Here is an 11793-nt window from a genome sequence, read left to right as displayed (position 1 = left end):
CTCTCTCTCTCTTTCTCTCTCTCTCTTCCCCATTCTTCCTCAGTCCCTGAACTTGGCAGTCTGACAAATGCCCGTACGTTCTGGCATGCTTTGCTACCAAAACATTAGCTAATTTTTTGACTTCATGATTTTTTTTTAAGAGATAGTGGCATGGGATAAAGTGAGAGTACTTAATAGAAAGGTTATTAAGAGTATTATGTGTCCTGAAGCTAGCTGTGAATAGGGGAAAGGTGGCTTATAAAGCAAGAGGTTTTCATTCACAAAGTCACTGCAATTTTTACGGGGTTATTTACACAATTTAGGTAAAATTAGGGGTTTGCCCAAATTTAAACCTGTTGATCAACTGTTTTCACAGTAGAGAGAATCCAATAAAAACTGTTTTTGATGTTTACAGACATTTAAAACATAGATATGACACTGGAAGTCACATTAGGGCCCACTCCTTGTATGTGTCTTTATCTTTTAAGGTAAAAATTTATTCAGTACTGTGATAATACCGAATAAAAATAGGCCCTACTTCTAGGTGCTAGAGACTGGGTTAGAGTTCTGCCCTTCCTTTCATATGGCTTCTCTGGATGAGCTCTAAAGCTAGATCCCACTGATCAAAGAGGAAGCCAGCAACAAAAAACACTTCCTGCCCAGACCATAGAATCCTAAAAGCTCTCCCTCTGCTGCTTCAAGGTAGATATAAAGAATGCTTTTGCTTCAACTCTTATAAGTGAGCATTATTCTAGAAAAAGCCTGAGATTAGTAGATGCCTTTGGTATAAAACCTCAAGTTATCGAGTACAAGGAGTTGCTCAAAGTACTCCAGCCCTAGATGCTTGAATTAGTCCTGCCTTTCCTGAAATTTGCCTCCCCTTCCCTACCCTTCTCAAGTGGCCCCCTCTTAACCTGGAAAGATTGGCTTCCTCTTAGATGAAATATTATGAGTGCAATCTGGATAAGATTAACCCCGCCCCACTCTTTCCCTAAACCCACCTCTCCCCCTGCAGAGGGTGCTGGAACTTACTAAGGAATAGGCCTGAAAATCAGTAACAACTGGAATTTAAACTCTTATGTTCTCTGAATTCCTGTAGATAGGCTCCTAGAATGGGAAGGGAGTAGTTTTCTGGAAAAACAAATATTTATCTGAAGCTCACCTGGGTTTACGTTTTTCTAAAGGGCACCTTACGAATCAGTCTATAGTTTCCAGGCCAGAAAAGTATATTGAACTCAGGCTTCAGCCTAAAAAGCAGCTCTAGATGACTACTCAGGATGGCCTGATCCTGTACTCATTTGGTGCTGAGATGGAGATAATGATCCTCACCTTAAAGGAAAAAAAAAAATCCCTGTGGCACAGTGAGGTAAAGTAACTTCCCACATCACAGCAAGACAATGGCTGAGGAACATTCAAGGACCTACATCTCCCAAATCTGTGCCCCTTTCCACACTATGATGAAGAGAGGCCAGGATAATTTCTAAATAAACCATTAGTCAAGGATATAGAAAAAAGTAAATAACCTCCCCAACTCAACATAGGGATTCTACACACAAGGAAACAGGGAGAAAAAGAATTCTTAGGGAAAAAGATCAGAAACTGCATTATTTTTGAGGAGCTATGAGGTGGTGGTGGGGGTGAGGAACAAGACTCTGAAGCCTCTGTTGAGCCAATTTATAGATTACTGACAACAGAGATGTCAAGAGGAAACTGAGACAGAGATTAAAAAATCTGAGGACCAAGAACGTGAGTGTTCTTGGGGGAGCTCAGTTCCCAGAGCAGCAAAGGGAGAGCCAACATAAAGGTACATAAAAAGCTTCACAATAGGAAGATGCCACAACTAAACCACTATTCTCTATTTACTACCCATTTAGGCAGCACTGGGGCATAGACTTTTTATAACCTAACAATCTGACATGAAGGAAGTAGCCCTGACAAGTGGGCAAAGAATGATTGGGAGGGGTGATAGACAATAGGGCAGTGGGGGTTCATTGCTCTAGTTTTCCTGTGGAGGTCAAATGTGTGTGGTTTCAAAACAAAAATCCAGAAAGAAACATGAGATTAATGCATTTATTCCAAGTAATTAACACATTAAAAATAAAGTTAAACTTGTCCAAGCCAACTCATAAATTCTTTAATCTTTTGAACAAAATGTACAACCCACAACATCACACTATGGTGAAAATAACTTGGGAAAGGGAGAGGTAGAGGAAGGAATACATACGGGTTGTGGAACAAAGAATTAAGTCCAATCCCAAAACAAGTTTCAGATTTTCTATCTCTTTAGAACAGAAATGGCTGCTAAACAATTTAACACAAAGTGTTACTGGATCATAATACAATGAACAAAGGCCATTTCGAAAATAAAAGTGGCCCCCAAAAAATGTATCTGCTCCTGGCGCTGAGCCATGAATAAGCCTTACCGATTTGTTGTCTTCCAAAAGTGAGCTTGCTAGATTTTCTTCCACGTTTACTGAGGCCATTTCCAAATGGGTTAGCAAGACCATTTCAAGCAAAAGCAAGAGAATGAGTGAAGTAAGCGCGAGTTGACATGCCACAAGGAAGTAAACAGTAAACAAAAGAGCTACTCACGCTGCATTTCAAACAATGTTAAGGCAGGCCCATCCAAATGGAAGCCTAAGAGATGAACAATCCTTCCTTCATCAGTAGTCTTCCATTTCTGCAAGCTTTCTGGTATTTCTCTCAGAGATCCATCAGCTGCCCAGGAAATTGGGTGGGAATACAACACAGCAATTGGAGAAGTCAGCTGTTTCCCTCCTCCCCCACATTCCAGAAATGGCAGAGTCAAAGCCAAAATACAATCAAAGCACACTATGTGGTGAGCCAGATAGACATTTGATTTTAATGATAAAGTAGGAGAAAATAAATTGGCAAAAAAAATAATAAAAATTAACAGAAAATACTTTTTTACAGATATGTATAGAAATTATGATTGATTTGTCTGGTATCTTAAGGAGAAAGGAAAAAAAGAGGCAAATTTTTTAGCTTCCATGAACATTTACTGTAAGATGCTGACTGTATCTCTTGGTGTAGGTTCCAGATGATATAGTCCTGGATCATCTAGGCACCTGATTTCTAGAAGCCAATTTGATTCATCCACAAGTAGCTCTGGGTATGTGTTCTTAGTCATAAACACTGGATTCTGTGTGGTCCTCGATGGCATCAACTGCAGCTTCTTGTGCAGGTATTTCCTCAGGGACCATACTGCCTCCAACTACCTGCTCCCTTGTAGGTGACCCTGAAGCCAAAGATTTTACCAAATTCAAAGGGCTGTCATTGTCCTCATCTATCTGAGGAACTGCTACCTCGGTGATGGATGCATTAACTATTTCTAGCTGTAGTGGTCCCATCTCCAAGGAACTGCACTCAGGAGGGTCACCTGGCACAGAGAGATGAGAACATAACTTCTCTTTTTGAATTCCAGATGTCCGTGTGACAAAGTCAACAAGATCTGGAAGGCAAGGGGATGGCCCGAGGCCTGCAGGGTTAATTGATTCTGATTCCAATCTGAGTGAATCTTGTTTCTCTAATTGAGAAGTTTCTTCTACTTCTTCAGACATCATTCCTCCTGCCAACAGGTCAAGAGCCTGGTGTGTTCCCTCTAGGTTCCCCAAGCCAAGGTCAACGTTTTCTGTAGGAAGTCCAGTTTTCAAAATGTTAGGAGTGATCCTCCCATTTCTGGGATTAGATGAGTTTTGTTCACCCTCTGCTCCAAAGTTAAGCACCAGGGTTTTGGGAGAATCTAATGGAAACTCAGAAAAGGATGGGATTGGTTCAAAATCAGTGAGAGCGGAGGGATTACATCCTATAGGTGACATAGAATTTTCTTCACACACTTTCTGAGACAAGGTAGTTGGGGATCTATGTGCTGGATCTATTCGTGTATTGCAGAAATCAACCCCCATATCCTCCAGGTTCCCCAGGGTAGCAAGCTCTTCTACTTTCAAGTCTGTAACTTCAAAGTCTTCTAAGGCCTTGCTTTCTATCGTCACTGTTAATTCTGAATGGACATCTCGAAGCTCCAGGGCTTCTGTTTCTGGTTTCTCTGGGCTCTTCCAGATCTCTGGCTTTTTCTTGTTCTCATTCCAAACAGCCAGTTCATAGATCATTTTACCCTGAAAGTCTTTTGATCTTTCCCTCTTGAGTTTGAGGCTTCTGTACCTTGAAGTTCTGGAAGCTGATTCTGGAGCAGAATTTTCTAGCCACTCCTCATTACCAGCTGAAACTCCTTGCTCCTGTGCACTATCTGTTAGACACACATCTGATCTGGCTGGGGACTGAGGGAGCAATTCTGGGGCAGAAATTTTCATAGCTGCATCTTGCGGGTTCTGGAGTAAAGACCTAGCTTCTGATGGAAATGAGTCTATTTTTGCCTTCGTGGAAGAGAGAGCCTGTGTACTCAATTCAATCACTGCTTTACTTTGAACTTCACTTCCTGTCATCAGTTGAACCTTCTTGTCGGTCATTTGCATCTTGGGCTGTTCTGCTTTTCCCTCCCACATGTATCTGTTCCTATAGTTCAAATTAGAATCTTCTATGCTACTAGGCCCAACACTGACACCTGTTCCTTTTCCTACCATTCTCTCAGACAGCTTTGCTCCCCCTTTTTTTAGTTCAGTGCCTGTCTCTATCTCACTTTCTCTACAATCCTTAGATTGGTGGAGCTCTTGGCTTTTCTCATCCTGGTTACCAGATTCCATAAGGTGGGTTTCTACCAACCTCTGAGATTCCATGGTGTTACAGTGTTTATCTGACAGCTGAGGGAATGGCTCTACACCTGGTGGCCCTGGCTCTTCCAGGTCTAGCTCAATTTTTCCCTCTGGAGATACGGCCCTATTAGTGTTGCTCTGGAAAGAGCTAGAAGTCCACATGGCCAAAGTGTCTGTCTTTGGAGTGATAGTTTCACAAGGCCTGCTTTGGCACAATCTTGTCAGAGGCTGTAGGAATCCATAGCTGCTGCCTCTGCTTTCTGAGTCTACATGTTCTACAACTGACCATTTCCCTAGGGACACCACAGTTTTTGTAATGGGCTTTTTAGGGTTTCCAACTAAAGCAGCAGAGACCAAACTTCTATCTAGAGGCAACTCCTCTTGGGATGCACTACTGTTCAAAGTAGAAGTGGAAGAGGTGTCCAAACTTTCAGCTCTAGAGAAGTTGCTATTTTCTCCATTGGCCAATGGGCCACCACTCAGCTTAGTCTCAGGGGCCCCCTTTCCACCACTACTGTAAAAAATGTCATACAGGTCCTTAGCATTGGCTGTGGCTAAGCATGAATTTCGCTTTTCCAATTTTTTGGCTTGTTCACTGAAAACACTTGACAGGGGAGGTGGAGGACGCACTAACACAGAGAATAGGGTCTGGTCCCGGTCACTCTCACTCACCCCAGGAGCTGTCTCATCAGAAGGAATGGCAGCTGGCTGTGCTGAGGCCATGATGGCTACTGGCAACACTGGGTTCAAAATGTTAGGACCTAGGAAGCCAGGGCTGAGAGTGTGAGATACAGTTGAGTTTGATTTTACTGGAGCTGTGACAGTATTTGTTTGAGCAGGAGTTGGGGAGGCTGGAAGAGGTGTAACTGGAGGTGGTGGAGGTGGTGGTGGAGGAGGTGGTGGTGGTGGAGGTGGGAGCATTTGTTCAGGTATATGGGATAGCTCATTCTTCTCAGCAAGTACCGTTTTTTCCTCTGGAGACCCTTTTAGAATCACCTCTTCCCCTCCAAATGCTTTGGAGATAATGTCGGGAGGCAAGAGGAGATCAGATGAAGACTCTTTAACCACTGGCAGAGGCTTGGCAGTGGCTCCAGAGGACTTGATGGATAGAAAGGTGTTAAGAGGAGCTGGCTTGCTGACTGTGGCTGACCCTGACTTGCGGAGGACTGTGGATGGGATAGGCAGGTTGGGTCGGATCTTAGTCTGGGTTGAAGTTGTCACAACAGGCATCCAAGGGCTAGTATGTGCAACAACAGTTTTCCCAGAGAGCTTGATTTTGATGGGCTTTGCCTTCCCAGCTTCAGCTTTGCCATCCTCTTTGTCCTTACTGCTTTCCATAGTCTCTTCCTTGGGAATACTTGGTGCCACTGAACTTTTTTCCTCTTCTTTTTCTGGTTTCTTCCAGCTGAATTTCCCAAAACAGGAAGATGTTGGTGATTCTTTCTTTACTTCTTCTTTTAATTGGAGTTTGATGCTACCCTTCCTTTTGTTTTCAGCCTTTTCAGGAAAGTTCTCACTCTCAGAGAGTTGGTCCTCTAATTCCTCAGGGACCTTGTCATCCTCCTTTACTTCTTTCATGATCTTTGCCTTTTTCTCTTTCTTTTCTTCCTTTGGTTTCTTACTAAGTTTGCGCTTTAGCTCACTCTGACGTCGTCGCTCTGTCTCTAGGACCACAGCCAAACCAGCTTGGCGGTCCAGATTCCGCCGCTCCTCATACAATGGGTTTTCAACCACATATTTCTGGGAAGAGAAAAGATAAAGGCTCAACAAGTGGTCATAATACTGTGAGAGAAGATCTTGGCCCCACCACTGCTGGAATTCATTTAGTAGAAATCCCTAGAGTCATCTTCCTCAAGGATATAAATGGTTCTATCAGGTCAGTATCTCTCACTAGGATTGAGAACTTCCTAGCAATTATATGGGATTTGAAGTGTTGATGACTTTTTCTGACACTGAACTTGTTTGATAAAGTCAAAAGGATTATTGCAGAAAGTGGGAAACTCCACAGACTCCTACGAAGACCAACCTTATATTTCTCATTGTGTTGGTGACCCTTCACATGTTGTTCTCCAGATATTGGATCCCCCAAAAATTCCTCACAGAGCTGGCAGTAATATCCAGTGATGGGAATCAGAAATTCAGAGCCTGGAAGAAGTAGAAGAAATCAAGAAAACAAGTCATTTCCACCCAGGATAATAGCAACCAAAGGAAATCCCACTTCCCCTTTGCCATAAAATGGTTAATGGTATAGAGGACCTTACCCAGAAGTAGCATTTAGATGAATTCCAACAGCACAGTCTTCCTAACTTAAAGCTTGAACTCAGGACCTCTCTCTATCTCTTCTACCTCTTGGGAATACTAACTGGTATATTCAGGAGTTTCCTGTGCCAGACTCATTTCTGTTGCTGATTCTCCTCAAACTCCAACTAGCAGTAAGTATTTTAGGAGACTTAAAAACTATACTCCCAAATAGTTAGTACAGGATCTCTCATGCTGGTATTAATTACTCAGGAATCTATCTTTTCATATCTAAAGGATGTAGCAATACTGACTACCTATGAAGATAAGAAACTGAGTTTAAAGACAAAAGAGCTTTCTACCTCTCAATTTACCCCACTAGAAATGACTATTCAAAAATATTTCTTAGTTAAATTATTGCACCTCTTACTGTTCTTTTGTACCTGGATTTCAAATAAATAAGATTTTGGTGCGTAAGCCAGTGACAAAGAAAATTATATTTTAAAGTGGTATACCTATGTTTAACATCTGTTAAATTTTTGGCCATATACGCAGAGATCATTCTTGTTTTATACAGCTCTTCATTTTTCAGGACCCAGTACACTGTTTTGCACATAGAATTCTTACAGCTTTATCAAAAGGAATATTTATACTGCTTCCTACCTAGTACCTTTGTTCAAGGACACCTCTTCCTTGGCTAAATGTAAGGAAACTACAAAAAAGGCAGGGAGGAAACATACCTTTTGCAGGAACAGTTATCTTGTCAATGCGCTTTATAGCATCTTGCTTGGCCTCATTCTGGGTCTTTGAAGCCCAAGGTCTGTTGTAGGGATCCAGTGTCTATTTGCAAGAGGCAGAGGCGCTCACACAATAGCACTAAAAACTCAATGACCCACTTTCTCTCTTTTTCTCCCCCATACACCAGGGGGGACCAGAAGCCCCCAGCTACCCACCCCCACCCTCTCTGCCAACTGTTTAAATGGAAATCACCTGTGGGAAAGGTAAACACATGTTAGAGCAAGTATCAGCAATGGATAAAATGAAACAAATAATCAGGTACTCAAGGAATCAAAAGAGGCTGAAGCCTCACTTACACTTGTCATGGTGTTTAGTTACAGGCAGGTCCCCTGGACTGAGCCCTGGGGATGGTGTCTCCTTTGTTGGTATCTCTTGGCTCTTCAGATTGGGGCTCCTGCCCATATGAGAATGTTTCATTTGCCAGCTTTGTAATGCAGATGAGGGTACAGAAGTTTGAGGGGAAGAAGGATGAGAATAAAAATAACAGAGGGCAGAGTACCTACCTGTGTATGCTTCTTATTGTGCATATGGGTGAAGAAGTCAAACATGGTCCCACAGATGGTGTTGCAGTCTTTGCACCAGTGATTGCCGGCATCATAATATTCATAGGCAGCAATGGGCTGATCAGACTGCTTAGCAGCTGGCAGGGGGATCTCAGCAGGCTTGGGGCTCTTAATATGGGAATTCTCACTGTTTACCCTTGATTCCTACAGGGGAAAAAACCTGCACTTAAAAGGAATTCAAGGCAGTGAAGATCTGTCTTCTCTCAGAAAAAGTAAGTAGTCTATTGCAATTGCAGAAATAGGGCCGTATGATCATATTTCCAGTGTCGAAAGCTGTACAAACTTGGGAAAATCCCACAAGAAATCTGTCTGTAAGGCTCAAAAGAACTAATGAGACTCCGTAGTGCTATCTCATCATGGAGAATAAATCACAATGGCAATATATTTATTTATATATCCTAAAATATCTAGAAAAATACTCAAGGTTATGGAAACACTGGCTGCCTCTGAGGACAGAAGTAGAGAACAAGGATGAATAACAGTCTTTCTACTGTATACCCTTTGGTAGATATTGAATGTGTTACCTATGCGATTAAATACAATAAATTCAAAAATCATAAAGACAACTATGGAAGGAAGAAAAACCAAAATGGAAAAAAGATAATTGATAGGTTATAGAAATGCAGAAAATAGATGATAGTGAACTCACTTATCACAGACACATTCTGGTATGGAAAACTGGAGGGCAGGGCTGATGTTGTGCACAAAGCAGACAGTCATCTATGTGGGCTGATTTAAGGAATCTAGGTAAAATATTTTTGTCTAAAACATTAATATCACCATTGGAATTTAAAACCTATGTGTTAACATGACTCCTCTTTTAAAACCTCCCCAACATTAAGTTATCAATAATAAATACTTTACTATTAATTCATTTGTCAGCAAGCTGGGATCAAGACACTTAGGAAATAAGAATTTTGGTTAATGTTGTTGGGGAGTAAGGACAGAAAAAACATAATTTTGGAACACAGAGAGGGTTAGTATGAATGAGGTTCTCCAGTAGACAAGATCAGGGAACTGGGCACCTGTAATATTGGCTGGTGGGAAAAAGAAGAAAAGATAGAGAAAGGGAAACAATTAGAACCTCAAAGATAATCTTTTCCTACCAGAGTTATTCAAGAGGCACTAAAGAGACCACACCCAGCAGTTAAGGGATGGGCACATGCGTATGTTGCTGGTATTAACTGGCACCATCTTTCTGGAAGATAATCTAGGAATACATATCACATACCTCAAAATTCTTCATACTCTTTGACTCAGCAATTCTATTCCTTGACATTTATCCTAAGGAAATTATGATGTCAAACAACAGGTGATTTCATGACTTGCCCCCACTAACTTTCCAATCATGATCAGGCCTTCTATGGCTCTCATCTCCCTTCCTTCGCTTTTACCTCAAATTTTTTATACCCTTAATAAAATTGAGAGCATAGAACTATGCTGTGAATTTGCAAAGAACATTTCAGGTGACAGTATGAATCAATTCAATGTTTACTGATGATTTATTTTATTAAAGCGGTAGAAATTAATAAGCCAAGAATAATTAATGATTAAAAATAGGATGTCTCTTCCAAACATTTAGTTACCAGAAAGTCTTGGTATTGATTAATATATATGATGAGTTACTCAGGTGTTTAATGTAATGAAAAAAAGGCAGGTTAAACGTTGGGGTTAGCTGTCTAAGGAATATTTTTATATTATGTAACCATAAATACATTTTCTACAAGTATGTTTATCACCTATTGAGCAGCCAAGGTTCATACATCATATGTCATCTCTCTCTTTCAAAATCCTGTTATGCCAATTTATATCACTCAGAATAAAACTGAAAGTTATCTCAGTGGCTTGCTCAGTCATCTTCTTCAGACCTTTACTCAAATGTCACCTTTTGGTTTGCATTTCTGATGATACTGATTAAAGTTGCAAAAACAAAAAGACAAACAGGTGATTTAAATGGTTAAATAAATTTTGGCATCTATACAACAAAAAAGTAAGGTCATTAGAAATGTTATGAAAGAAGTCTACTGACATGAAAAGATGTTCATGACATACTGAGAAAAGTATATAATAAAATACACTTGAATAATCAATAAATGTATGTAAATAGGCATAGAATATTAAATGCTACCTTATCCAAAAGACTTTCCCTAATTACTCTATATCCCTTATCCTGTTTTCTTTTTTTAGGCACTTGTATTACCTAACATGCACTTGTTTATTTATTGTCTATCTTCTCCTATTTCATGAGAATAAGAAATAAGGACGTTGTCTGTAGAGTTCCTGTTATATTTCCCATATCTAAAATAGTATCTGACATTTTCTTGGAGATCAATAAATATTTGTTAAATAATTAATGAACAGAAGAAGAGTATTTGGAATAATATACACCAAGGAATTAATAACAGGTATCTCTAGATTGATGGAATTGTGGAAATGTGTTTTTGTGTTGTTTTTTTTAAATGAAATGAATAGGAAGAGAGAAAATTGCAAACAAACTGCATGTTAAAGAGAGGCAAAGAAAGAAGAAATACCAAGGACAGGTAGAAAAGAGAGATTATAGACATAATATTCCTTACTGTTGAAATGAAAACCAAATTGCAACATATCCCTGTTAGCTTCAGAGAAAATGAAAACTCTCTCAAATAAAGATGATAGATTATCATGGGGTTGGTATAAAAATGTAACCCCAAACTCTCAAGCTCTTCTCCCCAAGGCCCTGAACTCAATGACTCTGGTATAAAAAGAGTATAGTCTTACCTACTTGAGAAAGACAGCTCTCCCAGAAAGACATGGAATAATTAGAGTTTGGGTGCTAGAGAATACTGAATATCCTCTTCTCTACCCCCAAACATTAACTGAACATCTACTATATACTAGACATACCAGACACCATGGGAAACACAAACATAAATAAATTGCACACTTTTATTCTCAAGTAACTTTCATTTACTGGAAGAGACAGGCATGAGGACAGACATACTGTGAATGTTTTAAATATGACAGAATGAAATAAATCTTATAAAGAAACAAATATATTATGGGAGTAATAAAGAAGGGCTGACTAAATTTAGGTAAAATTCAAGAATTCTTCATGGAGAAGTTAATATTCAAGTTGGGCCTTAGTGGGTGAGTAGCGTTCGGAGAAAGATTATTCCAGGGTAAAAGGATTATTAATACAAAATTAGAGAGCCATAATAGCATACTGCACATCTGGGAAAGTGCAAGCATTCTGACGTAGTAAGAGTGTAAGGGGTAGTGTAATGTTTTTTGAGCACTACTCACTATGTGCCAGGCACTGAGTATGTTGGGGACTACATTGGAGAATGAGACAGACAGATCCCTGTCCTCTGAACCTTAAAATCTAATTGGGGGAACACAAGTAATTATATAACTACAACGGTCATAAATGCTAAGAAGAAAAATTATAAGGTATTGTGAGTATATGTCAGGCAGGCATTTTTTTTCCTTTTTTTTTTTTTTTTTTT

The 11793-nt window shown here is 40.0% G+C and overlaps 1 protein-coding gene across 2 annotated transcripts in view; it reads right to left on the bottom strand.

Moving 5' to 3' along the window:
- The window catches only part of ZNF318 (zinc finger protein 318), a 37868-nt gene that overhangs the window by 2105 nt on the left and 23970 nt on the right, over positions 1–11793 (bottom strand). The window contains exons 8-11 of one of the 2 annotated variants that reach the window (XR_002124005.1): positions 8249–8452; positions 7688–7787; positions 6736–6854; positions 2572–6449 (exon numbers count right to left, since the gene is read on the bottom strand). Coding sequence is in view for 1 of the 2 variants with exons in the window: in XM_019642718.1 (XP_019498263.1) it covers positions 3123–6449; positions 6736–6854; positions 7688–7787; positions 8249–8452 (3750 nt within the window). In the remaining variant the exon portion in view is untranslated. Of the gene's footprint in view, positions 1–2035; positions 6450–6735; positions 6855–7687; positions 7788–8248; positions 8453–11793 lie in introns of those variants that run through there. The other variant, XM_019642718.1, reaches the window with a different exon arrangement.

Source organism: Hipposideros armiger, unplaced genomic scaffold (genome assembly GCF_001890085.2).
Source record: "Hipposideros armiger isolate ML-2016 unplaced genomic scaffold, ASM189008v1 scaffold_72, whole genome shotgun sequence".
Lineage (NCBI taxonomy): Eukaryota > Metazoa > Chordata > Mammalia > Chiroptera > Hipposideridae > Hipposideros > Hipposideros armiger.
This window is presented reverse-complemented; position numbering and strand designations above follow the sequence as displayed.